This window comes from Hypomesus nipponensis, chromosome 24 (genome assembly GCF_054491055.1).
Source record: "Hypomesus nipponensis isolate SF chromosome 24, ASM5449105v1, whole genome shotgun sequence".
Taxonomy (NCBI): Eukaryota; Metazoa; Chordata; class Actinopteri; order Osmeriformes; family Osmeridae; genus Hypomesus; species Hypomesus nipponensis.
Genome location: NC_140384.1, coordinates 6,109,796 through 6,136,668, shown reverse-complemented (window position 1 = coordinate 6,136,668; position 26,873 = coordinate 6,109,796). Strand labels below are relative to the sequence as shown.

At 50.4% G+C, this 26,873-nt stretch overlaps 3 protein-coding genes and 1 long non-coding RNA gene across 10 annotated transcripts; 1 reads left to right on the top strand and 3 right to left on the bottom strand.

The window, feature by feature from the left end:
• Positions 1–7,465: 7,465 nt before the first annotated feature.
• On the bottom strand, positions 7,466–10,933 carry lmo4lb (LIM domain only 4-like b). Of its 2 annotated transcripts, none has more exons than XM_084690810.1 (5): positions 10,595–10,933; positions 9,638–9,871; positions 9,444–9,540; positions 9,123–9,281; positions 7,466–8,568 (listed from the first exon to the last, which is right to left on the bottom strand). In XM_084690810.1, the coding sequence occupies exons 2-5, from the start codon at positions 9,850–9,852 to the stop codon at positions 8,560–8,562; spliced, it is 480 nt and encodes a 159-aa protein (XP_084546936.1). In that variant the 5' UTR covers positions 9,853–9,871; positions 10,595–10,933; the 3' UTR covers positions 7,466–8,559. The 2 variants fall into 2 exon arrangements, with proteins under 2 accessions (XP_084546936.1, XP_084546935.1); XM_084690809.1 differs by having other exon boundaries at positions 9,638–9,868.
• A 2,060-nt stretch (positions 10,934–12,993) lies between these two features.
• ccn1l2 (cellular communication network factor 1, like 2) lies at positions 12,994–16,188 on the bottom strand. Of its 2 annotated transcripts, XM_084690824.1 has the most exons (5): positions 15,847–16,188; positions 15,401–15,614; positions 14,812–15,171; positions 14,453–14,661; positions 12,994–14,344 (listed from the first exon to the last, which is right to left on the bottom strand). In XM_084690824.1, the coding sequence occupies exons 1-5, from the start codon at positions 15,916–15,918 to the stop codon at positions 14,042–14,044; spliced, it is 1,158 nt and encodes a 385-aa protein (XP_084546950.1). In that variant the 5' UTR covers positions 15,919–16,188; the 3' UTR covers positions 12,994–14,041. The 2 variants fall into 2 exon arrangements, with proteins under 2 accessions (XP_084546950.1, XP_084546949.1); XM_084690823.1 differs by having other exon boundaries at positions 14,453–15,171.
• Positions 16,189–20,711: 4,523 nt separating this feature from the next.
• On the bottom strand, positions 20,712–25,393 carry LOC146232857 (uncharacterized). 4 transcript variants are annotated; one of them, XM_084689999.1, is made up of 12 exons: positions 25,264–25,388; positions 25,101–25,173; positions 23,885–24,051; positions 23,610–23,787; positions 23,434–23,515; positions 23,252–23,352; positions 23,064–23,139; positions 22,597–22,977; positions 21,647–21,860; positions 21,374–21,528; positions 21,176–21,278; positions 20,712–21,086 (listed from the first exon to the last, which is right to left on the bottom strand). In XM_084689999.1, the coding sequence occupies exons 3-12, from the start codon at positions 24,033–24,035 to the stop codon at positions 20,917–20,919; spliced, it is 1,611 nt and encodes a 536-aa protein (XP_084546125.1). In that variant the 5' UTR covers positions 24,036–24,051; positions 25,101–25,173; positions 25,264–25,388; the 3' UTR covers positions 20,712–20,916. The 4 variants fall into 4 exon arrangements, with proteins under 4 accessions (XP_084546125.1, XP_084546126.1, XP_084546124.1 ...); XM_084690000.1 differs by having other exon boundaries at positions 25,105–25,173; XM_084689998.1 differs by lacking the exon at positions 25,101–25,173 and having other exon boundaries at positions 25,264–25,393.
• On the top strand, positions 22,392–24,186 carry LOC146232858 (uncharacterized). 2 transcript variants are annotated; one of them, XR_014742194.1, is made up of 2 exons: positions 22,392–22,512; positions 23,633–24,186. It is a non-coding gene; the product is annotated as an uncharacterized LOC146232858 (long non-coding RNA). The 2 variants fall into 2 exon arrangements; XR_014742195.1 differs by having other exon boundaries at positions 22,392–22,552.
• Positions 25,394–26,873: the final 1,480 nt, after the last annotated feature.

Genomic DNA, 26,873 nt, shown 5'->3' with positions numbered 1-26,873 from the left:
ACGGAGCCTCGCAGACTCACCTAGCGTTATTGTAGCTTTTATCCGAGTTCAGAGGAGACCATGCAGCTGCCGAGCTGTGTTTTGGTGGTTATTTGACCACAGCCCCTCCAGGGAACCGGAGAAGCGATCCCTTGAGAACTCCGGGGAGCTCTGAATAACGATGAACAGTTTCAGAATGCGGAGACGATTGGTTCTCTGAGCTGGCAGACCTGGTGTGTGTGTGTGTGTGTGTGTGTGTGTGTGAGGGTCGATGGGTACAGAGTACAGGCATTTGGCGTCTGATTATGTTTGTGTTCTTGATTTGTATCGAGGACAAGATTCAAGGAGAGGAGAAGGGCTGGGTTTGGGGCTGATTTGGGAAATCTCTGTTGCTCATGACCCTCTCCATCGAGGAGGAAGAAGGGTTGAGAAGGGGTGTTCTGTTACGGAGCAGTCGGTAAAAAAGGGATTGAGTCCTACAGAGGAATGTTGCTCCAGTGCCTGCTTCTCTTTCATCCCTCCCTCTCTCGCCTCTAATCGCTCCTTCCATCGCTAACTTGGCCTTTGCTTGACTCCCTACGTGATGGTCCACTTCACTCAGCTCATAAACAATGTCCCTGACCGCCCCCCCCACCCCACAAACCCCGCCCCCTCTCCCCACACCTTCATATTTTCTGCTTGCCTAGGAACACAAACTGGGGTCCAGCCTCTTCCTATAGCACCTCCCAGTCCTGCTGGACCCTTTTTGCCTGTGCTCTCATAATTAGTTGAGGAACTGTCGGCACAGCAAGACAGCTGCCTGATTCATTTTCATGTTGGCGACGTGTGAAGGGATGGTAACTCTAGTGAGACTGGCAGAGATAATGATGTGCTCAGCACACACCTACTCACCTGAAGTAGGACCCTCCTAGCGCAAAAAAAAACCCCCGGCGAAGACAACGCACCGGGCTCAAACGTGTTTCTGACGATCATGAAGTGCTTATGAATGCCAACGCCTGCCCTACATCATCTCCTTGGCCTGTGCCCATCTCCCCGTTCTCACCTGACATGGAGACGAGGTGTTGGGGCAGAGGAGAAGGAGAGGTCTGCTCCTGCAGCCGTCGGTTTCAGTCTCATGTGTGTGTGTGTGTGTGTCAGACACCAATGAAGCCTCTGCTTTATTTGAAATGGCCTCTCAGTGAAGCTGCTTCTAATTGTCCCTGCAATGCTGATCAACACAGCCAATCCCAACTAGAGCGTAAAGACACAGCAATTTTCCCATTACAGCAGGAGCAGAACATGAGGGTGGAGCCGAGGGGACTAGGGAGGCCGGTCTCCCTGGAGACCCCCGCAGATGGCTTCATCTAGCAAGTTCAAAAACAGAGACAGGAGGCACGGGGTGAGGGGCGCACGCACACACGGGGACTCTCGCTCACACGCACGCAGGCACTCAGATGCGCCGACAACACGCAATCAATTGGCTTTTAACCCACCGCTCTCTCTGTCTCTCTCTCTCTCCACCATCTCTCTCTCTCCACCATCTCTCTGTCCACCATCTCTCTCTCTCTCCACCATATCTCTCTCCCTCTCAGCTTAAGTTGCGAAGGTTTTCTGACCACTGTTGTCTGATCCGCTATCTTTCACCCGGGGACCATCGAAAGGCTCCGCAGCCTTTGGAGGGGGATGGAATTCATCTCAGAAGGACATAAAAAGCGTTGTTGGAGTTTCCAGAAGGATTCTTCATCTCCTGGAATGCCGAGCCACCGTGATCGAGTGGTTATGACAACAAACGGTCCCATGATAAAAATCATACGAGCAGAGATTCAAGTGGAGAGCTTAGGATGAATCTGTTTACTCGCTTCCATGGAGGAATGTTTACTCAAGGACATGCCACTGTGTATACAAGTGGGTAGGGTGAAATAGATTTCGAGAAGCCACTGCAGGTTAAGAGGTCTGAGCGCGTGCATGTGGGTCTGCAAGTCAAACGAGAGGAAAAGAGAGAAGTAGCGAGAGAGGGAGAGGGGGAGAGAGAGAGAACCAGAGACCTCTGTTACTAGCTTCCACTCTCCTATCAGAGCAGACATCTTTCAGTCTACTGCAGGGTGTCTGCCGTCTCTCTGGCTCCACCAGGCTTATCAGAGTTCCTCATTGGCTTACACAATTATAGAAAACAAATACACACAATCGCATTGCGCGCACACACAAGCACACACCAAATGGACTGTATTTTCGAAGGGCAGTTTCATTTTTTGTCACGTCTCAGTATATGTTTTAATCATGCCCAAATATCCATGGAAATAGACATAAGCCAAGCCTCTGGCAGATCTTCTCATAGATTGTCATCTTTCACGGCAGTTGTGGAGTACATGCAAATTGACGTTGTGCAGTTTATGCCAACTGACAGAGAGATTCTGAGCAGAGATGGTGGAGTGACCGTTGGTCAAATGTCTTATCTCCCCGATGAACCTCAACAGGGACTAGAAAGTTCCGCTCGGCAGCTGCGCGATGTGTCTCGCACACCCTGAGCAGAGAAAACCACTAACTGACACTATTAGCACTGTGAAGAAACAGGTGTGATTCTTCTGTTCCTGCCCTACTCCCATTCCTAGGCCTTGAGCCTCACACACACACACACACACACAGCCACACACACAGCCACACACAGCCACACACACATGCTACTGCACTATTGTCTGTGTGTACAGGTGTATGGGTGCTGATAAGAGGCAGATGGGCCCCATGGTTCAGTGAGGTGGGGCTCAGCTGGGGTTGTCTGGGGAAAGCTCTGCCCTTGGCCCTGTGCTGGCATTTCCAAGGTGGGGTAGCAGCATGGAAGAGGGCAAGCTGGCTCTGCTTATCAAGCCAGAGACCAAGGCACAGACACCCAGGAGTGCCATGGGGGAGTTGGCCCCTCGCCCCTGGTGCACCAGAGGAGAGCATCACGAGCCTGCCTCCCAAGACCCAGAGCGCTGTCTCGCTGGGTAGTCTGTCAGTGTCAGGGCTCACAGGGGGGGAAGCGCAGCTGCTCTCTCAAAGGTGGAGAGTGGCCAGTGAATCAGGGCTTGAGTACCTTTTAACCCCGGCTCTCGAATGATATCTCTCTCCAAAATGCCAGAGCACGCCGGCACGCGCCGTGACATTTCAGCCGCCTCCGCGCCGCCGATCAGCATCGTTCGCACTTCCCGCCCACTTCAGACCAGACAGAAGCGGAGAAAAAAAAAAATGCTGCCTTTAATCAGGCCCCATTCAAAGTAAAGGGGAAAGTAACCGAACACAGCCACTTTGATCCCGAATCAAATGAAACCATGGTGAAAGTAAGGGTTTTCTCAGGACTATCAGGAGTACACTGCTCTGTGTTTCAGTTCACGTGCAGGGCAGCTCTGTTGGGCCCACAGGTCCAGGCCGCTTGCTCTCCACGACGTGGCACCAGCCCCAGTTCCACCAGAGCCAGCCTGCCACCGCGGCACTCCGGCTCTTCAGGTTTCAGCCCTTTCAATTAAAAGACCTGGGCTGGGATGTTGCGAGTTAACTTTAATGGGCAATAAGGGATCGTTTCTTGAAAGCATGCCCTCTTGATCAGAGCTGAAGGGAGGAGGGGGAGGGGGGGGGCGTGGAGGGGGGAGGGGGGGTCGCACATTGCTGCAGACCCAGACAGCCCGTTCCCCCCCCCCCCCCAGTAGGGAGAAGGGGCAAACTGAAACATGTGTGAGTCAATGACAGGGATGACTGACACAGTGGACACGCTGCAGGGCCAATCTGAGGTGAAGAAAGAGAAACTAAGCACTTCATTACGGGGGGCGGGGATGGGGGCAAACACCCAGTGGATCTCATTGTCCCGTAATCGGACCAGACTTGCTTTTCACCCAGCTCCTTGTGGACAGCAACAGGGTGACATGAGCGAATGATATATGATCTCAGTCATTCATCTAAATTGGGCAAATGAGGCCCGCACGCCCATGCTGTGAAAGACCCTCCACATAGGGCCAGAATGAATAGGTTTGTGTTGCGTGTGTGTGTGTGTGAGAGGGAGAGGGAGAGAAAAAGTGTTGTTGCATCTGCTCCTCATTAAACAGCGCTAATGAACGCACGTGGGTTCCACCTGGTTCCTGGGAGTGTGTGTGGGGGGGGGGGGGGGTTTGCATCGGTGCACCTACCAACGAGGGCCCGGCCTCCTCCAACACTTCTGGCCTATCGTGGCACCTTCCGAAGACAAACATCCGAGAGAACAAAGGCCCCTCGACGCCTATCTACGACCGGTTTGTCTCCCGGCCCCTCCCACCCCCCCCCCCCCACCCCCTTTTGGTAGGGATCAGTTTCCATGACAGGAAGGCTGATGGGAGATTTGTTTGGGAGCCTGTGGAATGAGCCTGGGGGTTAGAGCGTGCGAGGGGGCCCGCGGAGCCCGCCGTCGGACAGGAGAACGCGCACGTGCTCGGCTAACGAGGTCATCGCCGTTCCGCTGCGTTAGGGGACGTGTTTGGAGTAGGGTGGAAAGTCTCTCCAGTAACAGGCCTGAGTGGAGCAGAGCATCTGTCCCCCCCCACCCTCCCCCTCCCTCTCTTGTGAGAACCCTCCCCCCCGGCTCTCCCACAGTCTGGTTGTGTGTCGATACGACACCCCCTGGGTCCCAGCCGACGCGGAACGCACCTGTGATAATCATCGCGAGGTGGAGATCCGACCGTTGTCTTGTTGCTCGACGTAGGATGGAGGTAGACGGTGGCGGGCAACTGGGTGTCAGCCTTCTCTCTGTTCCTTGTCTGTCAACCATGATGGCGCTGAACACACACCGTTCCTCAACCGTGTCAAACAATGACAGCCCTGGTAATGACAGCTGAACGCATGCTTGCTCTTCATTTAGATGAACTGACAGTGTAACAGTTCCCTCAGAAGCCTTAAGTGGCTGTTAATTTAATATGCAAATGGTCTCTCTCTCTCGTCAGTCTGAATGCATTTTAATGAAGTGCATGTTTTCGAGGGAGGAGGTTGCAGGGGTGTCACATGAGGAGGAGGAAGAGGAGGAGGAAGAGGAGGAGGAAGAGGAGGAGGAGGAGGAGAGGGTAAACGTGGATGTTGAACTTGGAGGGATGGAGAAAGACAGATAAAGGAGCAGGATGTGGGGGTGTTTTTTTCGAGCGAGCAGGAGAGCAGAGGGGCTGGTGTCACCTTTGGTTGTGCTGCGATGCCCCGCTGTTCTGAGTAGATACCATTTTAAAGAGAATTAGGGGTTAGGACAGGGAGCAAACACAAACAGCAGCCTGCACAAACATGATAGTACCGCAAACACACGCATGCAGGGACACACACACACACACAAATACTCAAATACCCTATCTATAAATGTGTGTTAATGACAGACCTTGGCACAACCTCTGCATCTGGGTGCTAAAGTAGGCTTGTGAGAGATGAGCTAAGGTGAGCGTGTTATTGGGGGGGTTGAGGTGGGGGGGTGGTGGTGGCGGATTGCAGGCGGTGTTAAGTCAAGCAGGAACCCTCAATGTTGCTAATTTATTTACAGATTTAATTAGATGGATAGAGCCCTCACAGATATAAGAAAGAGAGGAGGGATGTTGCCAGCGTTACAGCACTTTAATTATGGTACCAGGCTCCTGATCCCTGTGCGCTGCTGTCTGGGGAGCCAGTTAATTAAAATCCTCATTATTTTACTTTTAATTAGTTCCCCCCTCTTTTGTTTCCTTTCACCATATGGCCGTGTTCCGTGGTCAAATTAACGTAATTGAGCTAATTAAGCCGATCAGTTTAATTATTCAAAGCATTCTGATTGGGCGAGGGAACTTTCCGCCCGCTCCCTCCCTGACATTCCTGTGTGAGGCTCAGAGTTGTAAAGTCTCGTCTTTGTCATTACGCCCGTTTCTTCCTCACGTGTTCGCGACATTGATTTGTGGCTGCAAACGTTCCTGTCGGCATCAATATCTTCCGGTACATTCATATCTCCTCCTGATGCATTATCAACCAGTCTAGTGCAGATTGTGTTGCGTAACACGTGCACCTAAATCAACATCCTTCACAATGACAAACTACATTCTTTTCGTGTTTTCGCGGCTTCTCGTTGATGGACATGTTTTAAGAGAAAACCAGATACGTTCAGACGTTTTTTATGGACACAGGAAGAATGTGTAACATTGAAAGAAATATGTAGGCAGGAGGCAGTGCATGATTACAGTATGTAACTACACAATAACCTATTTAGAGGAAGCCTTCAATCAATGCTAGTTTGACCAAAACATGTTTCTTAGCATAAGTGTAACTGCTATGATTGAAGGAAGACATGAATACATTTTATGCATACCTATCTGTCAACACAAAGCTCCCTCCCAGCCTCACTGTAGCCATCCACATACCTCTTGAGTTCTCCAGCATAGCTCCCAACCCCTGACAGGAGCCACCCACATACCTCCGTGTTCTCCAACATAACTTACAGCTCCAGGAACACTAAACACATCCCACCACTGGAGTAAGAAGGATGCTGCCCAGAGGTGAAGGTTGATTCAGTCCGACACATTGTCAGAAGCCCCAGAACATCACCTCGGCCCCTCCCCTCAACCCACTGAGGCCCGGCGTGGGGCCAGAGATGATCTTCTTAGCGGGCCGGTTCAGGGACCATCATCGTCATCACGATCGTTGGGAGAGCTGAGCTGGAAGTCTCAGTGTTGAAACTCGGATCAGAGGAGTGGCAGGTCTAAGGGATGTCACTATGGGCCTCTACTTCTTGAGCAGCTTGTATAAATATCCTGGCTTCTCTTCTGTCTTCACACAGCATGAGGCGGAGAAGCAAAGGCAATTACACTCATCTGCATGTGTTAATATGATTAATTAGCGAGAATAAACACTTGCCTATGACAGAAGCTACATGGTGATCCACACACCTGCAGACTCCTCGATAAAAGACAACGCCTCATGGCAAAGAGTCTTTTTATGAGACCTGCTAATTGGCATCTGAAAATGCTTCAGCTAATTAGGAATATGTAGATGAGGCTTGATTGGTTTGAATGCAAAGTCTAACTTGTGGTGCACTGGGGATTCAGATAGTGCAAGAGGTTTTTATTTCCTCACTATCAAGATATGAAGATAATTGTAATTGTGATCATTTGCATACGTTAATGAATTTGCGCGATGCTTTTCAATCAGACGTGAAATAAATAATTGATGCGGCATCAGCACCTACCATGACAAGTGGGACTTTTCAAATAGCTAAGCGCATTAAGGTGCAGGTTTGATGGCTGCCATGATCTTTCTCGAGGTGTGAAAGTACAGATCTCATTTGAAGCCTGGCAGATGCTCTGCTCTCCTACTGCCGTGAATCCCACACAATCATCCCTGACTAAAACTGCACATGCGCGTCCATGTAAGCTACACATTCGTGCTAACGTACAACTGCTTTTCATCGAACAGACAAACCCTTTCGATCCGAACACGTGTTTAAGTAAACGCTGCCATGACTTAAAGGCCGACTAGAGACCTGCGAGGAGAGCTGGGAAATAAAGTAGGTTTACTTTGAACTTGCAACATGGTAAACAGTAAGAACATGCAATTATTTCAAAGGCTCAGGATGTAAAAGAGCCACTCCCCTTTAATTAGGCTGGCTAACAGATTAGTATTTATTCGAGTCAGCCACGGGATATACCCAAAGTTCAGCGTCCCAGGAGCTCCCCCTGTACAGATACATGGCTCATGTTTAATTGCTTCTGTAAATGGTCAGTGCTCAAGCCCTCTAATTCCATTCCTCTGGGTAATCAGGCATGTTTTCACCATACAGGGTTGGAGTCAGGCTAAGGAAAAGAGTATGCCAAACGAACACAATGCTGCGCAATACCTCATGACCGACATAATGCAACCAAACAGCATAAGGGCTTCAATTAGCGCAGCTGACTTCACGGTACAGTACAATCTTTTAATAGGATTTTTTGTTTCAATTTCACATGTTGAGCAAGCATCGGTTGAAATAAAGAAATATAACTCTACTAGAGAACACACAGTACCATCATGAAAAGAATGGACATTTGCCTTTTTCGTTTGGTTCCCTAAAACCAAAGTAAGACAGTAGAATAACAGGAAGTGACACGAATCATGAATCGGCCAATGAAGACAGAAACAGACATTCAAGACAGAAATGGTCCCTTTCCCCCGCGGGACCAATGTAGAACAGAGTTCCTTTGTTGTCGACTATTGTCAAGAGTTTCTTCTGGGATTTTCCTCCTCTGATAAAAAGGTGGAAGCCACGGTAGGGAATAAGCCACATTCTACTATACATCACCAGATGCATCCTCAAGAGTCACGCTCTTCGCTCAAGGTTTGGATATGCACAGAGTTGGGAATCAGCCATCGGAAAGAGGAAGACCCAGTCCTTAAAAGAAGCAGTTCATTTTACTGGAGGTCCAACTTGTTCTTTCTGGGTTCCTTTCCATTCAAAGTGTAGGCTGGATGTTGGCTATCGTCTCTGACATCTCAGGGTGACTAAGTAAGCAGTGAACGGTCCCATGGTCAAAAGACTTGAACAAAAGAATCCACAAACACGGCATCAGGGGTGAGGAGTCCTCGGGTGACGATGGGAACTACTTGGAGGCGGCACCTTCGTCTAATCACTCAACATACCTAGGTGAAGAAACGGAGGGCAACAGCTATGTCAGTAGGAATTCCAACAGATGCGTTGTCTCATGTCATCTCTGAAACAGGATATGCATTTCAGCGCTCCACACACTCAAGGGTCGTAAAAATTCACTTGGTTTTAGACAGTGGCGGTTCTAGACAAATTTGACTAGGAGGGCCAAGGGGGGGGTCGGTGTTTAATCAGAGGGGTACATAAAAAAAACAAATGATATTTAAACATTAAATACTTTAAATTAGCTTTACATTAAAATCATACAAACGGCTCTGGCTCTCCCTACTCCAGCTCTTCAGCTCTCTAAATACCTTGATATGTTTCTATATATATAAAAAATATAAAAATATATTTAAAAAAAGTGATTTTTTCATTCAGTCAGCTCAGGGGGGGCCAGGGAAATGTTTACAGTGGCACTGGCCCCTGTAGGGCCCCCCGTGTAGAACCGCCCCTGGTTTTAGAGATGTTTTTTTTGGTTTGGTTGTTGCAGAATCCCCCATCCCATTCTGACCCTTTTGGTGTGGGAGAACCAGGCTAGCTGTCTCACCTTCTGGTCGGCCAGAGCTGGGTTCGACTGCAAGGGAGGCAGGTGGCTACTCAGCAGGGCCGAGCCCGGCCGGTCGTGCTCACAGAAGATGGTGCCGTTGACGTAGTGGAAGCGATCGCCCGGCACAAGCCTGTTTCTACAGGTGGCGCAGGAGAAACACTAGGCACAACAGAGAGAGACAGGGGGGGGGGGATTAGAATAACCATGCTGGATCGCCCTGCTGAATGCATTCGCCATTCCCGAACGCGGATTACATTGGCTTGCCGTGCGTGTCGCCATGTGTGTCGTCTCAAAAGGAGTCACGTCCATGTGGGTTCTTACCTTGAGGTGGTAGACGTTACCCTGTGCCCTCATCACCATCTCGTTGGCTGGTATAGACTGGCCACAGGCACTGCATGCCCCACTGTGCCCAAACAACCTGAGGATGGAGAGCAGAGCCAGCTCAGTCTCCTGCCCTGGCAGCCACCGACAGCCCCCCTCTCCTACGTCCCCCCTGCGAACTCCCTGGAACTCACCTGATGTAGTCGCTCCTGCAGAGGATCATGCCCCCTTTACTGTAGCAGGAAGTGCCGATGTCGCCCAGCTGCGCATGACAGCAGGAACACTTGAGGCAGCGCGTGTGCCAGTAGCGCTCCATGGAGTAGAGCAGGAAGCGGTCGGCTATCTTCCCCCCGCACCCTGCACACGACCTCGGGGACGCCCCGCCGCACGACGCCTGGCTGTTCACCATGGCGGCCCACCGGGAGCTGCTGGAGACAGGGGGGGCAATGAGAGGCTGGGGCTGTAGAGGCTGGGACTGTAGAGACTGCGACACAAAAGCCCCACTCAACACTGGTTGTCTACCGGGGTTAGGATTTTGTATCCGATTTTACTGAACACGAGCAGCAATTGTATTTAGTTTGGTTTATTGAATGCATTTGGAAATAATGCAGATTGTAGAGGCTATTAAAATAGCAGGAAGGTCATGGTTAATGACAACAAAAATGGATTGAAAGCAATATTATCCGGAGAGTTTAGCAAACATTGCAAGAATAGTAATAAACAACTATGTTATTCTTACCCTTATCCTTACAGTATAAACTGACAAAAGGAATTGCCCACACTCAGACTGATGTATGTTGTTAGTGGGATCAGCACTTTGTTTATAGCCTGACGTTGTTATGGGGTTATTTTCTATGGCAATGACTGAATACTGGATGGCTTATTGAAAGTGGGACCAACATTTGCTGTCGATAAAGACACGAAGACACATGCTAGTACAGCTAAAGGGGGGGCGTAAAAGGTGACTGTCGGTTAAAACTTCAGTCCAATGCTGCCAAACTTAAAAGAGCAAACCACTGAGAGGGACAACATTTAAATGTTGGACAACATTTAAATGTTGGACCTACAACATTTGTATTCAAGGATTGGCTTATTTTTTCCGATGTGTGCATATATCATTTGATCTTTGCTTATCCAAAAATAATGCTTACCTTGATGTTCCAAAGAATGGAAATATGAAGTTAATTGATTCCAGTAAACACGACACAGTCTTCAAGTAAAATCGTACACTAATTGTGCTACACTAACAAACAATCGTTTCTCTAAAAGCCATCGTTTTCTGGTATTTGGAAAAAGCGCATGGATACACTGCAAATTTAGCAAATGATGGTGAACAAATTTAACTGAGAAAACGCAAAAAAATTTAGATCAAACTATACTTCCGAAATTATAGAAAGATCATCCGCCGCAACTTTTGAAAACGACAGTTAAATATATCCCTTACGCGCTGCTTACAATAACCTTGCCATCTTTGACAGCTCTACACTATTTACAAAATTGTGCAAGCGGGTATTTAAATCCCTCTGTGGTGACGTAGTAAACATAATACTCGATGCAGCCACTAGACGTCTAGGGGGTGTGGTTAATGTCAAAATGATTTATGTGTGTGTCGGACTATTATCCATTCATACCCTCATTAGATTAAACTATTAAACTGTAACTGTCTCTAAACATAGCAATTCATTCCACAATTCCCATACCGCACGCATTGCTTTCTTGCTCATTTCTCATCTAACTTTCTTTCCCCTGAAAAAAGAAGCAAATTAACCTCGTGGAAAAAGACGACGCCACAGTTCTTTGGTACGGCCTGGATCTGCACTGCTTGCTAAAACCCAGCAGAGGACAGTGTTCCCTATGATGCTGTGTCCACACAAAGCTAAACAGCAGTGAGGCTAGTGCCACTGATGAACCACGGTGTTCCGATGTGTAGCAAGGTTTAAAACATCAGCGAGGGTATCCCTTAAACTCTTGCCTCTTCCAATATGTCTGTAAGGACATGGACCAACGTGGAGAATGAAAGAGCATTTCCCACAGTGAAGTTGCATGGGATGGTTCATCAGAATAGAATGGCCATTGTTCAGAGTAAAAGTCGTCCTTGGTTGGTGCATTTGTAACCTCGTGCCCTCGTGCCCCTATCTGCCTGCCGCCTCTTCCCAGAGGCCCCGTCGATTTCCGACATATTTCCTGTTCCTCTGTCAGGGCCGTGGTGAAACTCGCGGCTCTCTGTGAGTCTGGACGACACCTGTAACTTCCAGCGTGCGATCCAAGATCTGCAGGATGAGACTCTGCAGCCAAAACAATCCCAGACGCAGGATCTCACAGCCCTTCTCACACGTCACATTTTTTCCTTTCCTATACTTCTGACAGTAGCTCACACATTAGTTCCACATCATTCAGCCATTTTAAATGTGTCAACCTGATGAGATTCCCTCCTTTATTTATTTTTTTACACAACTATTTTCCTCCTACTTATACTGATTCTCAGAAGAACCCAATTTCATTGTCTTCTCCTGGACTACCAAGTATTTCACGAATGCTCAAATCTTGTATTTGCCATGTCTGTCTCCTAAAATGTGAGAACTTCTCTGTGACAAACGACTTGTCAAATGTTGTCACGGGACACTGGCTTTGGTGCGCAATAACTCTGTGAAGGGCCCTATTCTTTTGAATTTACTGGTCCAAACAACCCGACCGGACAAACATCGTCATCCTCGGCAGAGAGGTATAACGTCAGAGCACAACGAGCCAATTGGAGCCGTGGCGCCTTAAATGAGTATGGAGGCAGATAGAACCCGAGGTCTCCATGGTGATGATGGAATGCCATGTGTGCTTTTGATCCACGTCTGTCTGTAGCATAGGGAAAGAATCTACCCATGGGGGCAAAGATGCATGAACAGGGATCCATAAAAGTGATCGATTGAACCACATTCCCATACCTTCCCATTCAGCCAAATCCCAAGCGCACCCTCAATTCCCAAAACGTGAGAGTTAACAGTTCTCTCCGATGCTTTGCAGGACTTATCGGGAGTGTGATTGGTGAGTGTTCCCCCTCGCAGCGCTGTGTTGGGGAAACGGGGGTTGGCGACGAATAAGGCGAGCGCTTATGCTGCGATCACGCCGGAGGTCAGTGTGTTCCCAGCCAGACAGGACGGTAGGGAGAGGAGGGGAAACACAGGGGCAGACAGGAGGAGGCGGCAGGGGTGTTGAATTTAGGAGCGCGCCGCAATGTTTGTGCTCCAGAGCCGGCCTGTATGTCTAAGCGTTGGAAGAGTATACCTGAACCTGAAGAACTGGGTTCCATGGAAGACAGGAGAAGCCTCTTCCCTCCTCCCTCCCCAACATTCCTGTCTCTCCGACCCGGGTTCTGCCTCGGCCTCTCGAGATCCCTCTTAGAACAAATGTCAGACGTACCCCCTCTGATAGGCCTGTGCATACCCAGGAAGAGCTCTTGTTTATCCAGCTTTGTGCTGCAGTATCCTTGTCCAAACACCATGCACCCCGTATCTAAGCAGGGCATCTGAAGAGCTATGTAAAGTGATGGGACAACAGGTTTGGTGATTTAATGACTTTATTTGATGTTTCAGATAGTTATGGAGGCTTACAGAAAAGAAAAGAAATAGAGCAACATTGACATACTTTCGCGAATCTTTCCTCCAGTACAAGAAAGACTCTATACTCTGAGGCATTTAAAACACACCCCGAAAAATGAGGCGATCTCCAAAAATAGTCACTCCACTAGAGCGAAGTCTGTACACTAAACTATATTCCTTATATATTGACATACACATGGTCACACGTTAAATCTCAATGCCACACATTTTCTATTCAAAACGATAGGTTTCTGGAGACAGGTAGAAACACATATACACACACACACACACACACACACACACACACAAACCATACACACAAACAGGCAAATTATGACTTACAACCAAAATACAGTTAATTACAATCATTGATGAAAATGTAGTATGGTAAACGATCCTATATCTACCATCAATGTATCAAAAATACGACCTACACGTTCATACACATTTGCTGTCCCAAGCTACATTTTCTCATGACACAAAGTCATATTTCCGTTGTACAAAAGCATACACACTCCATTCTCTTTTCCCTCTGTGGTTATAGAGGAGTTTGGCAATACTTCAAAAAGAAAAGAAAAAAAAAGAACAAAAAAACACACCAAAGAATAAATAAAAAGAACAAAGCTGACATCCAGAAGGGATCATTTCCATATTACTTATTGATTCCTGCTGCCCCGTGGTGCTCAGTGCTGCAGACTCTCTTGTATAGTTCTGCTACAGGGGCACCAGCATGAAGAGAGCACTGGACCTGGCTGTAAAGTCACAGCCACCAGCCTCCTACATGTGGAAACTGGTGTCATCGAGGCAGGAAGTGCAAAGTGCAAGCTGTTCTACCCATCCGGGGCTTTCTTTCTCCGGCAGAGTCGGGATGTGGTGGAGGTGGGTGGGTGGAGGTGGGGGTGGGGGAAGACTGGGCTTCCCCTGGCTGGGCCTGGAGAGGGCTGGGTGGAGGGTGGGGGTATAGGTGTGGTACAGGGGGGTGGGTATTCATGGGGTGGTGGATTGGCCTCAATGCCTGAAGGTGTGGATGTCGTTGTGCAGGCTGACTCCAGGCCTGGAGGGGGCGCCGTGACCCTGGCAGCTCTTCCTGCAGCTGCAGCGCTGGATCCACATGACGTTGCGGGTGAAGCCCTCGCCATCCGGGCACAGGAAGCGGAGGCGGGCGGTGCGGGTGAGGGAGGGCGCGCAGCAGCGGCCGTCTGTGCACGCGCCGCAGGAGCGCGGGCGGTAGCGCCGGGCCGTGGAACATCCGGCGAAGGTGATCCTGATTGGCTCCTGAGGGCGCACCGTGCGCTGGCACTTCTTTGCTCTCTGGACCGGCCAAACGACACAACAAAAGCATCCAATCAGAACACCGCAAAAAGAAAAAAAGGAACATGCATGTTCATCATTCACACATTTACACAACCCTTCCCTTACCTTCAGACCGAGGGTGAATTCCAGCTGCCGTTCACACTGGCGAATCTGACACAACCGCGTCTCTCTGACCAAGCGGCATTCTAGATTGTTATTGGTCACTCGGCTTGAGATGCCCATCCCGCACGTGGTGGAACATTCCGTCCAGTCTGTGGTCTGCAGGCGGCACCTGGAGCTCAGTAACACCTCCGACTGGGGGAGGGACAGCCCTTCTGGGAGGGGGGGAGGCAGGAAAGAGACATTAGGCTTGAGCCAAGACAAGTTCCCAGACCGGAAGACAACCCCTCTAGGACGTGCACAGTATGTGCGAGAAAACATAGAAAGCAAACTCGGAGCGTTGACGTTCGACCGTGGTGCCTTACCCCGGAAAGTGACGCCAGCGCTGGCCTGCTCGTGTGGCAGAGCCTGGGCCTGGAGCTGGGTGCTGATGTGGTTAGGGAGGGGCAGCGGGTGGGGCAGGGTGGTGCGCGGCGGCTCCCCGGGCTCCTCGCTGATGTGGTTGTCGTCGTCGCACACCCACTCTTCGCAGCAGCGGCCCGAGGGCCGGGCCAGCCGGGGCCGGGCGCAGCGCCAGTCAGGGAGGGGCACCTGGTGTGGGCAGAGAGGCATGCAGCCCACCACCCCGTCCATGCAGCTGCACTGGTGCTGGCAGCTGGGCTGGAAGTCCTCGCCGTGCTGGAACACGCGCCCGCTGAACTCACAGGGCCGGCCCTGGGCGTCCGCTGGAAGGGGCAGATTAGACGTTAGGATTAGCGCGGACTCCTCCCCCCCCCGTCCATATGTTACTCCCGAGCACAATCCGGCGAACCCAATCTGCGATGTGGCCGAGAGCCATTTGAGGCGCGTTTGAGTCATTTGAGGGAGGGCAACGCAGGGATCGATGTCGTTCGCGATTGTTAGTGTTCTTCATCGGTTCAAAGTGTCATGCAGGGTCCCCAGTCATGTCCTTACCTCGGCACAGTCCCCTCTCGGGGTCTCCTCCCGCCCCCAGGTGGCAGTGCAGGCCTTTGATGTGGTCGCAGGGCTGGCTGGCGCCGCAGTCCTCGTTGAACTGCTTGGCGCACACCTTGCAGCAGCCGCACTCGTCCGTCACCCAGCTGACTCCCGGAGGGCAGGAGGGGGGCAGTGTTGGGCAGGAGCAGCGGGCCGAGCAGTCACTCTCCACCTGGGCAGCGAGAGGGAGACACGCAGGGTCAGGGGTGTGGAGGGGAAAGCATTCCTTCAGTCACACGTGCAGAACTCACGGGGGGAAAAAACAGCTCTGAGAGTGACACAAAGTGAACAACATTTGACTTCAACGGTCATTCCTTTAGACACACCCAGATGGGGATAGAATGTGAGGTAAAGTGCTAAAAGGGAGAGAGAATGTGGGTAAACAGCAGAGGGGTGTAACTCACCATCACGGTAGCACTGGAGAGGACAACGAACAGAGTAGACACGATCCGTCTCAAACTAACCAGAGAATACATCCTGAATGTGTCGATGCCAACCCCTCCCCAAAAAATATAGGAATCGGTCTCAACAAATCAGAGATCAATGTTCCGTGGATTTGAAGTGTAAAAGCAAAGTTCTGTCCAGAACTGGTGAGTGAATCCAAAGAGGGAGTTCTGTGCGTGTGTGTGTGGCTCCAAGCCTGTCCGTAGTTCTCAATGAGTGACCTAAAAGGTGCACCGGTCTAAGTGTTCCTGCCTCTTGAAAAAGGATCCCGTCTGGGTCAGCCTGGACCAGCACAGCTATGCTCAGCTCCTCTTGATAGAGATATCCCCCTGCTTGAGCCTGTACTTATAGACACCGGTGGACCGCCCACTGTGACGTCAGCTCCCCTCTCCAGAGGGATGGGAAGGTGTCTGGAGGGGGCGGAGGGGGGGGGGGGGGGGGGCGCAGTGGGGAGTTGCTGCACCAAAAAAAAGAAAAAAGAAACTCAAATAACAACTTTTCTTCCTCGATTTGAAAAGAGGAATGTGTAGATGAAGCGTGCGTGGCATCGCACATTTAAAAGCGGGGAATGTCCACGGCGATGTTGGGATTGTCGGGGATAATGTTCCAACCCTCTAAAGAGAATCGAACAAAAATATGGACGAGCGACAGCAGCAAAAAGGGAAAAACATCCTCGCCACAAAGAGTACTAAAAACTTCATTCCAGGTTTGTTATGACATTGGTCCACACAGTATACGAGTTCTGCCTCACAGGAGGGAGCAAAACAAGAGCAGACAGGTGTCATGGAAACCCTGAGTAGGGAATCCCGTTCTGGCGGAGAATCCACTCTGAACAGGGGAAGTGGTGATGCAGAAAGCAGAGAAAGCCCCTGTGCACAGCCTGTCCCGCGCTCCGCCACCTCGCTCCAGGCCCTCCAACACAAACGTCCACGCTCAGGACACACACGGCTTCCTGTGTTCCCTCCATCTCTCCCCAAACGGCCCTGTTCCAGGAAACAAAGGCACTTTTTTTTTTGTTTTTTTTTCGCAGGTTCTCATGTTAAGTAAACATTCCCATTGTCATCCCCCACAAAAAGTGTTTTGATGGGAGTTCAGGAAGGCCCTTCATTAGGGCTTGGCTCACGCTGTTATCAAACACAGGAAATGTAATTGATCCCGTTAGATATGGCAGCTAAGGGTGGATCTCGGGTGTGAAAACAAGGAACTTCTCACAGAAGAGGGCAAACACCAGTGCACACATCGCAAACCAAAAGTAGATAGCTGGGACACACACACACACACACACACACCTGTGTACATTGCACAAAATAACCCAAACATGGAGAGTTCTGAGAAGTGCAGAAAGAGACTTGAAAGTGGATGAGTCTCACCCGCGCGTCCCACAGAGAGGGAGAGGGGAGCCACACCAGAGAGGAGCAGGTGGAAGCAGCCACCTGTGATGTGGGATCCAGGACAGGAACTGTGGTGGGGGGGAGACGAGGGTGGACGGGCCGGGGGAAAGGGACAGACCCAACCCACACACACGGAGGCCTTACGCAAGCCTCCAGACAGCCCGAGCCGCCGTAAAACCACCAGGAACGCCGGAGACGTTTGAGAGCACCTTAGTTGGGTGTAGGGCTTGGAGGAGGAGGAGGAGGAGGAGGTGGAGGTGGTGGAGGGCAGGAGTCTGGATTCCTGGAATTCCTGGCCCACAAAGGCAGGATGTGTGTGCTGGCCACGGTGCATCGGACGCTGACGGAGGGGGGGGGGAGGGCGGGGGGGGGAGGGCTGATGGGGGGGGGGGGGGGCGTGTGTGGGGGGGGGGGGGCGTGTGGGGGGGGGGGGGGGCGTGAGGGGGGGGAGGCGGGCCGTTTGGCAGCCTCCGTAGCTGGCACGGAGCCAGCCATTGTTTGTCAGCCAGACAAACATTTCCAAAAACAGCGAGGTCATCGCTGTATTCCGTTCGAGGCCTGCTATTGCATGTCTGCTTTGCTACCAGTCTGAGGTTACACTCCTAGCCTCCTAAAAGGGCTTGATCGCAGTCTGCTCTACATCTGAATGGCTGTGGACACGTTGATTCTGTTGCCAGCTCTGATTCCTGTAAGCAGCTCAGATAGTGCCAAACGGGGGGGAGGAAATGCAGAAAAACATCTTTGTATCACAGTCATAGACTGGCCCAAGAGGTCAACAGGAACTCTTCAAAAAGCACAGGAAAAATTCCTCAACAGGATTCCCAACACTCTTATGTGAAATTAAACAACCCTGTAGCTAAGTACTTAACAATTACCGATCATTTATCAGCCAGTAACTGTATCTGTTGTGTAACAGATTGACTGTGGGAGCAGCCACACATGTCTGTAGGTAAACACCTTCCCTGTGTGGAGTCAGCTGTGTGTGTGCCCTGCATCACCCTGACCCTGCCCATGACTCCACCTCCAAAGGTCAGCTCACCTCTGGATTCCTCATGATGGTGTCCCAAAAACCTCCTGCTGCACACATACACACCCACACACACCCACACACACCCACACACACCCACACACCTACACACACACACACACACCTACACACACACATACACTCTTCATCCCAAATAACCAACCCCTCAAAAGTATCAACAACTCTTCTTCGAGCATCCTGCTGAACTACTGTGCTGTATTCCTTCACGCCATGCAGGCCACCTGGACGCGGGGAGAGGGATGATGTCAGAGGCTCCACAGAGCATCTGGACTCCCACGACAGGGGCCAGGCTGTCTCCCTCCAGCCCAGGTCTCCGCGAGGCCCCCAGGCCGAGGCTGAGAAGATGACCTGTCTTGCCGCAGGTGTGGCTCTCCAGCAAACCCCCCCCCCCCCCCCACACGAGAGAGCCTGATCCAGCCTGGCGGCAGCCCAGCCAGGGGAGGGGGGAGGGGGGGGCGCACGGAGTCGTCAGTGGCCTCGCATTCCTCCGGCCCACCTAATAGGAGTGATGAAAGCAGACGGAGCGGACCCCCCCAGCACGTCTCCCCGCGGCGCAGCAATAACCCGGCCATTGTGTGTCTGACTGACATGAGCAGGTGGGCCGCAGGTAGCGTGTGCGGGGACACGCCCACCGTCTGGGTGAGAGGTATGCCCGTGATAACCCACGGCGCAGGCGGACAGTCACCCCCATGCTGTAACCCTAAACGAATGCTGAATCATCTCACAGTCAACGCACGCCCACACGGGCCCAGGGGTGAGGAATTCTTTGCAATGACAGGTATATTACAACCAAACGCAACACCGAATAGAACGAAAGAGAGAATAGAGAAGACATTATAAGAGAATAGAATAGAAGATAATTAAGGAAAAAGAGTGAAATACAGTTAAATGAAAGGCCAGGACACCATAACACATCGCCTTGGGTGTCAAGATGCCCTGAATACCACTAAAGAAACATATTTTCTTCCAACAGGGCAACTACACGGAGGAAAACATGTCTCGCCCTCGTTAGCCAACCAGTTCCAATAGTTCCCCTAAATACTTCAAATCAACCTCGAAAGCACCGAGCGAGGTCGCCAACGAGAGGACGGGGGGGACGGGGGGGGGACGGGGGCGGCGTGGCAATCAGAGAGCGACGCTGCCTTTCCTTCTGGTGACTCGGAGGTTTCTCGAGCTGCACACTGCATATTAAGTACACGAAAATAAACAAACTAGCATTTCAAAGAGACTTTAGTGTGGGGGGCTGCCGTGCTGGGCTCTGACAGAGAGTGTCCTGTTCGAGTCTCGCTCAGAGGGGGTTGGGCCGTGTGGCACCGCTACACAGTGCCGTCTGTGATTCAGAGGGGAAAATGTTATCGCAGAGAGGTGTAAACAGAAAGGTTCCAGGGTTATCCAACGGGGCTGGTGACACACAAACACATACAGCTCACTGTGACTGGGGGCCGCCATGGGAATATGGAGGGGCGAAGCCCATCGTTCGCTCCACCGTCGACCGGCGATGGAACGTTCGAGAATACAGGTCAGCGTCTAAGACCTCATGGACATTCGCATTCCATTGAGACAGTTCATGGCATTAAACATTCATTTCCTTAAGAGGCCAGATCATGTGTTTGTTCAGAGGCCTGCGCCAGGCCCTACAGTAATAACCTATGACAAATATTCAGTGTTAGGACATCTAAAATTAGGGCAAGTTTGTTTGCTCTGACATTCAACTAATTTGAGGTCATTCTTAATCAAAGGACTCTTTATACTCTGGCAAGGTGTGAACTCATTCAGGGCCTTCTGTGGTAAAGGTCGCATAGACAACTTTGATTTCAGAAGCCTAACAATGCACAGTACAGGAGTTCTTGCCGTTTCGAAAACATCCCGCAGAGCAAACCTGGAGCGAAAGCACAGAGGGAGGGACAGGGAACGAGGCTGCGCACGTTGGACCGCATCACTGCTCCCGGCGTGTTCTCCAGTCCATCTCTGCCCAATGCTCTCCTCGGGTGCACCTGGTCGAGCGGCAGGAAACCTCTGGCTGGGCGAGGCAGAGGTCAGCTGACCTCCTGCCCCCGGGCTCTGGCCCCGACACCCTGCGTCCGGGAGGCTGCGAGAGCGCAGGCCTGGGACAGGGCGTGGGGCACGCACTGCAGCTGCTGAGGCTAAGGGGTGCCATCAACTATTCCATAAACACAACGAGGCCATGGCCTCATCCCAGCCCGCGTCCCCTTCTGCTGTTTTGGCTCAGAGCAGAGGCTACTTGGCTGGACCGGTTTGATAAACGCCTCCAAATCAAAACACTGTGAATGCAGATGTTTCTTTTGACTAATCTTATAACACGGGAAATCTTTATTGTGCCATTTCCTGTGATGAGAGATTGCACGACTCCACAGTGACACCTGCTGCATGACAAGACCTTTATTTGACAACAACAAAATACATAAAAAGGACATGGAAAAAATGAAACTATTTTATGAGGCATTTATTTATCTAACATGGAAGAATGGTTTCAAATGACAGGTGTGGATCTTTGTAAGCTCCATGAGAACATTCTCCAGCTGGCGCCGGCCTTGGAGTTTGGACGTGTGGGGTGAGTGTCTCCTTGTCTCTCAGCCGTCTCCACAGGTCTCAGAGCTGAGACGGCAGAGCGGTGGGCCGGGCAGGAGGGCCGAGTGCTCGGAGCCCTGGTTCTCTGGGCTTGAGCTCGTCTTCTCTGGAGCCCCGGGACTCAAACCCCCGTCTCCTTCCATCCCAAACCCAGCCCCCTCCTCTTCTGAACCTGAGGGAAACACGAGAAAGTGAGATGATCCTCCCTTTTCACAATTACACACCGGGATACATGTATTGAATGTTAAATATGGGGCTAACATTGGTTCTCCACAGCTGGATCCTGGAGGACCATGGAGTTTTGGGGAGCGATGCTTCCTCTACTGCTCATGCTCAAACCCCTGAGGCCATCCGTATCCAGGGCCTGAGGCACCACAGACAACATGAATCAAATGCACATTTGCTGGGAGATATAATCGAAAGATGTGTGTTGCGATGGGCTAGGAGTGTGGGAGATACTTGGTCCAGGTTTTGACAGAGGCTGGGGCTGTGGCACAACTTGAGGCCACTGTTGGATAAGTCAGAGAGATGGTAGGTTGACTCCGGTGGCACGAGGCCACCGTGGTTGTAACAAATGCCGTCCATGCTGTCCGTACTGCGCCAGAAAGACGGACCTACACACACAAGCAACATCAAGCGCATTCCATCGTTTTATATTGAGCAGAGCCACCAATTTTGAGTGTAAACATTGTGAACCCTGTCTGTGAACAGAATATTGTTTTTCGGTGTTACCTGTGGACAGTATGCTTTTGGCGTGGTTGTAGACAGGGGTGTTGGGGACAGGGGTGTTGGGGACAGGGTACAGGCCAAAGCCTTGCGGGCCTACAGTCACGTCCCCTCTGAGTGGAGCGGGCCTCTCCCTGTTGCAGTAGGCCGGCAGGTTGCGTTTCTTCCACAGATACGTTTGTCTCCTCAACCTCTCCCAGTCAATGTCATCCACCCCGGTCTGAAACGAGAGATCACGAGACAGAAAAAACCTTAACCGCAGAATCATACCATCCTCAAGCCTAACAACGGGGTAGGCTAGGTCTGTCTGTTTGTGGGAAGCTAAAATCCTATGAGGTCCCAATCCCTGTCATTCCCTTCACTCACCAACAGGATATTACCAATGCAAAGTGTGGGCTGCGACAAGCCACATATACATCTGGGCCGTATATTTGAAAAGTTTGGCAAGTCGAGAGAGTTTACATTCTTTAATACATGTGTTTATCAGCATCTGAGCAGGAATTCCTTCCATTCTGCCAGGCCAGGAGCCTGGCTAATCAGGGAGGTACGTGACCACTGGCCAGTCTCTACATGAGATGTTGAAAACACAAAATAAACATGGAGCTATGAAATCCAGTGGAAAAATGTTGCGTGTAATAAGAGCTATCTGGGCCTGCATCTTCCCAACCAATGCCCGGTCTCCCTCTCCCATGACTCGCCCCCCCCCCCCCCCCCACCCTCCCTCCCTCCCTCAACAGGCATAGGCAGCCAGCCATGGGTTTTCCCCTGTCACACACACACACACACGCCTGTTCAGGAGGACTGACCCCAGGAGGACTGGGAGACATCACGACTGAGAGAGATGGTCATGTGACGTATCTAGCATGGCTCGGGTGAGGAACAACACATTCAGAGGCAACATATCCACTGGTGGTGAGTGGGGGGATAGCGTACGGTCGAGGGACTATCGGTCTAACCTCTGTGTCCAGTTTGAGTTTGTAGACGGGAAGGTTGTGCTGGCTGGTGCTCCTCGGTAGCCTCACGCTGCTGCAGTGAAGCACCACGGGCTTGTTCCTCACCAGGAAGGCACCAGAGACTGTGGGGGTGGAGGGGGGCCGTGGGCTGGGGCCGTGGGGGTTCAGGGGGTACGCGGGCTGGGGCCGCGGGCTGGGGCCGCGGACAACAGCCCCAGGTTGGTGCTCCTGGGTCAGCTGAGCCACACTGGACTCCTCCCCCTGGCCGTCAGCGTCCGCGCGCGTGTCCGTGGGGTCGACCGAGCCGGAGCCGTCCTCACTGCCTGGTTGAGGCGGCAAGGGTGTGAACCGCACGTGTATTTTCTTCCTCGCACTCTTCCTGTTCTGTAACAGGTCACGGCTCAAGCAGTGCCAACGCAACGTTGCACAAAACACAGTTGATCGTAGAGTTAAAGTGAGAGAGTTCTCACCAAATTGTCGGATTTATTTGATGGGGTGGATGGATGGCAAATGATTTCCTTCATAGCTAAATGAGGAGATTTACACCTGGACATAGAAAGTGAATACAGCATGAGTTATACCACAACAGCATATCACTTTGAATATTCAAAGTGTCTCTCATACATTATACACATCAGCCTTGACAGCAACCAGTAACCTGGTTTGGGCGAGGCACTTCTGGGTGTGCTGCGGAGGTATCCACATCATCAGAGAACTTGAATCACTGGACGTCAACTGGCTGATATTGGCGGTTCCAAGCTGTACACACACACACACACAGCTCTTGTTATGGTAACATGGGCAGGATAAACTGACTTGGCATCCACTTGTAAAACCGACCTTGACTTCCTTCTTTTGGTTGCTGTCATTCAGGGTAACCAAGTTGAGATCTGGAAAGTGGCCTTCCACCCTGCACAGCTGACTAGACATTTAAATACAGACATGAAGGACCATTTCAGATCAAATGAGCCTCTATACAAGAATAGTGGAGTCCCCCCCCCCACCCCCTCTCTAACCTCTTATTGCTCTTCCTCCGCAGGATCTGGGACTGACAAGACAAGACTGGACTGGCGGGAACATCTTCCTTGCTCTCGGCCTCAGAGACCATCTTGACCTGAGGAGGCTTTCTGCGTTGAGCCCACTCAGACACATTCACCACGCTGAGGGTGGGAAACCCTCCTCCCTCGGAGGAAACTGAAACATCCGATTGGTCAAACGGCTTCCATGCGGACTCAATGGTGCACGAGAATTGTGTTGTTGTTGATGATGCCACAGAGGCAGTGCTACCTACCCTCTACTGCAGGCCTGCCCTGGTCTGATGTTCGGGACCTTAGCTGGCTGCCCCTGCCGAAACGGTGCTCGGTTTCCCAGCAGCAAGGGTGTGGGCACAGAGCCCCAAAACAGTGCGCCTCATCGAGACCCTCGCTGGGAGCGATGTACATTTCAGGTGGAGTCCACCTGGATGTGCAACGCGAGATCATTACGACAGTGCCGATACGTATAGCCATCTAAGTCTCAGTAGCCTACTTTTTAACCTCTTAACAATCTTGTCAATTTTGCCTAAAACTCCTAAATAAAGCATACTTAAAGCTGTTCTTGAACAATTTGGAGTACATGCATGGTTGTGGTTGTGGTCAGAATATCTCAAAGTGCTACTGTTTTTGACTAATAGAAGCTTGAACACTGAAATAGTTTTGCATACAGATGCCTGCAGATGCCTTTAGGTGGGAGGTATGAGCTGGAAGACACAATAGGACAGTATGAAGCCTTACCTAATCCAAGTCAAAAGTAATATATAATACCACAACAAATGAATATTTTACACGTTTTTCCAAGAGTATACAGGTGTAGGGTTCCCCTAAACCTGTATATGGCCTTCTTCATCATTTCATTGGCTATACGTTCAGAAAGTTAATTTGTGAAACAAATTGACATTGACATGGAAGCTCCTATTGGGTTAAAAAAGTGTCAATCGAAAGGTCAAAGTGCAGTGGCCATTTTGACACCAGGAAAAATTCTGAAAGGAGCTGATTGATGCAACAAGAGTTCATGCAATTTATGGATGAAGTACATCGTTTTGGACTAAATCCTTTACTTGGTTGGATAGTTTGGACCTTTGGGAATGTTGCTGACCTTGTTGGGATGTTTTGCACGACTGGACAACTCTGAGCCTTGTTAAGTGAGGAATCTCTGATTCATATTCTAACACGTTTCTGGTCGGACAAAGACGTTGATTGTACCTGCTTGTACCTGTTGTGACTCGATCTTGAAATGGTTGACAACACTAGAATCACATCTTTCCAACAACATGCCAGTGTAGTAGTCTAAAAATATTTTTGGGGGTGGGGGGTGATTGGGAGGTGGTGCGATTTCCGGCCCGTGGAACTCAATGTTTTCGTATCTTTGACATTGCTTTTCAAAACAACAACTCCTGCCAGGCATTTAATGCTCACTCGTCTTGAGCATGATGAGCACTAGGCTACTGTAACTGTTGAATTATACTGTACCAACTCCTGCCAAGCAGCCAATGCGTGTTTAGGAATCGCTGGTCTTGAGCATGATGAATTATACTGTAGGCTACTGTAGACAAATGGAGCTTTTCAGTCAGACACCTCTACTGTATTTAAAGCTGGCTCTAACAACAATCAAAAGATAATTAGCGTACCCTACCGTACAAAAAGCCTTGTATGTGATGAAAGCCAGGTTTCCAAATGGATGAAAAAACAAAGCACGATCGCTACTAATCAGAACCATAACAATTGAAAGTTTCGGAGCTTGTGTTGCTTAGTAACTGAGAAACTTTTACTGATCTTGGTCGCCACCTGCTGGTAATGATGAGGGACCATCATAAACAGCCATGCTGTTGGAAAGCAGCTTTGAAGCTGACCAGGTCCTCGGGACAGGTGAGTCCTCTTCCATGTCCCCAGTCAGAATGACTTCATGTTATGTGACAATAGTGTAAACAGCATATACATGAATCAGAATGAGCTTAATTCGCCATGTGAGTTTACACAAACAAGGAATTCACTGTTGCAGCAAGGTGCATACGATAAACACAAGAATCTTAACTTTAAAAGTAGAAAAACAGTCTCAGAAATATACAATATAAGATGTTAAAATAAAATATAGATTAGTGCAATATGACAAGTTAATAGTGCAATTGAATGGTGATTTTGTGCAATGAGGTGATTAATCCACTGTCTGTGAATGTCTGCGTTCAGAAATCTAAGAGGACTCCAGCTGATGAGAAGAAATTGTGGTATGAACCAATGTCATGCATTGATTTTCTTGTTAATGAGTTCCAAGAGAAACAGACAGTCAGACGAGCAGACTAATATAGACACACACGTGTCTACAGAGAATACAGATGTCCCAGAGATTTAGAGGTACGGGCTGGTATTAAGTTGTTATTTTAGTTTTTTTACTAAAAAGAACAATACATAATTATTGTGAGACATGGTTGAGATGTGTGAGTGTCACAGAAAATCAAGACACCGTTATCTTGAATTTTGCGAATAGTGACGGGTGCTGCTCCCCTAGACGGGATATCATCCAAGCATATTTTTCCAGGGGTGCACCTCCTTCGGCTATTCTATGGGAACTGCCTTTGCAGCCACTGCATAAAGAGCAGCGCTAGTTCAAGTCCTCCGAGTCCCCGTGACCACAGCGGTCTGCAAACTTGTGACCGAAGTCCACAGGCCACTTGGTCTCCACTAGCACCTGGACAAACCACATCATTACGTGTTAGATTGTCACATGACAAATGTGTGCCCCTCCTCCTTTCCCTGAGGCCCCACCTCCTTTCCCTGAGGCCCCTCCCTGTTTCCTGATGGCTCCTCCCCCCCTGGCCCAGTGGCTCCTCCCTCCTCACCAAAATTCAGAAAATTTTCGGCTGCCTCGCCGGCCGGCTACCAAAACACGCAAAAATCAAATCTACAGAATTTTTTCTAAAAAGGCCTTGGTGTTGGTTTCCTGGACAGGATAACCTCTTGGATTATTGTTGGGAACAACCGGGGGGGGAGATTGCCCCCCCCCCTGCCTCGTGTAGCCGGGGCGGCTCCAGACAACCGTGGGTGACAACTCAACCCGACCATTGGGAGAGGATTCGAACCAGCGATGTGTGAACTGAAGTACCCAGTGACTTGTCTTTGTTCACGCCCTTTAACCGCCACACCACGGAAGTCCTTCGCAGAGAAGTACTTTCTCCGGGCGTTCTTGACATCTATGCTTTAAAATTTGGCTGCTGCAGGAGCCACCTGGATTCAATCCATCTACCTCAT

What these genes read in the sequence shown, in the direction of transcription:
- lmo4lb (XM_084690810.1), bottom strand. Translation starts at nt 9,852, where the DNA reads ATGGTGAACAGCCAGGCGTCGTGCGGCGGGGCGTCCCCGAGGTCGTGT. An exon ending in TGCAGGAGCGACTACATCAG is followed by an intron (nt 9,541 to 9,637) that starts GTGAGTTCCAGG and finishes CTCCATCCTCAG; the next exon opens with GTTGTTTGGGCACAGTGGGG. An exon ending in GTAACGTCTACCACCTCAAG is followed by an intron (nt 9,282 to 9,443) that starts GTAAGAACCCAC and finishes TGTTGTGCCTAG; the next exon opens with TGTTTCTCCTGCGCCACCTG.
- LOC146232857 (XM_084689997.1), bottom strand. Translation starts at nt 24,101, where the DNA reads ATGGCTATACGTATCGGCACTGTCGTAATGATCTCGCGTTGCACATCC. An exon ending in CAAATAAATCCGACAATTTG is followed by an intron (nt 22,978 to 23,063) that starts GTGAGAACTCTC and finishes GACCTGTTACAG; the next exon opens with AACAGGAAGAGTGCGAGGAA. An exon ending in CAAAAGCATACTGTCCACAG is followed by an intron (nt 21,529 to 21,646) that starts GTAACACCGAAA and finishes TTGTGTGTGTAG; the next exon opens with GTCCGTCTTTCTGGCGCAGT.
- ccn1l2 (XM_084690823.1), bottom strand. Translation starts at nt 15,918, where the DNA reads ATGTATTCTCTGGTTAGTTTGAGACGGATCGTGTCTACTCTGTTCGTT. An exon ending in CGAGAGGGGACTGTGCCGAG is followed by an intron (nt 15,172 to 15,400) that starts GTAAGGACATGA and finishes TGCCCCTTCCAG; the next exon opens with CGGACGCCCAGGGCCGGCCC. An exon ending in AATTCACCCTCGGTCTGAAG is followed by an intron (nt 14,345 to 14,452) that starts GTAAGGGAAGGG and finishes TGGCCGGTCCAG; the next exon opens with AGAGCAAAGAAGTGCCAGCG.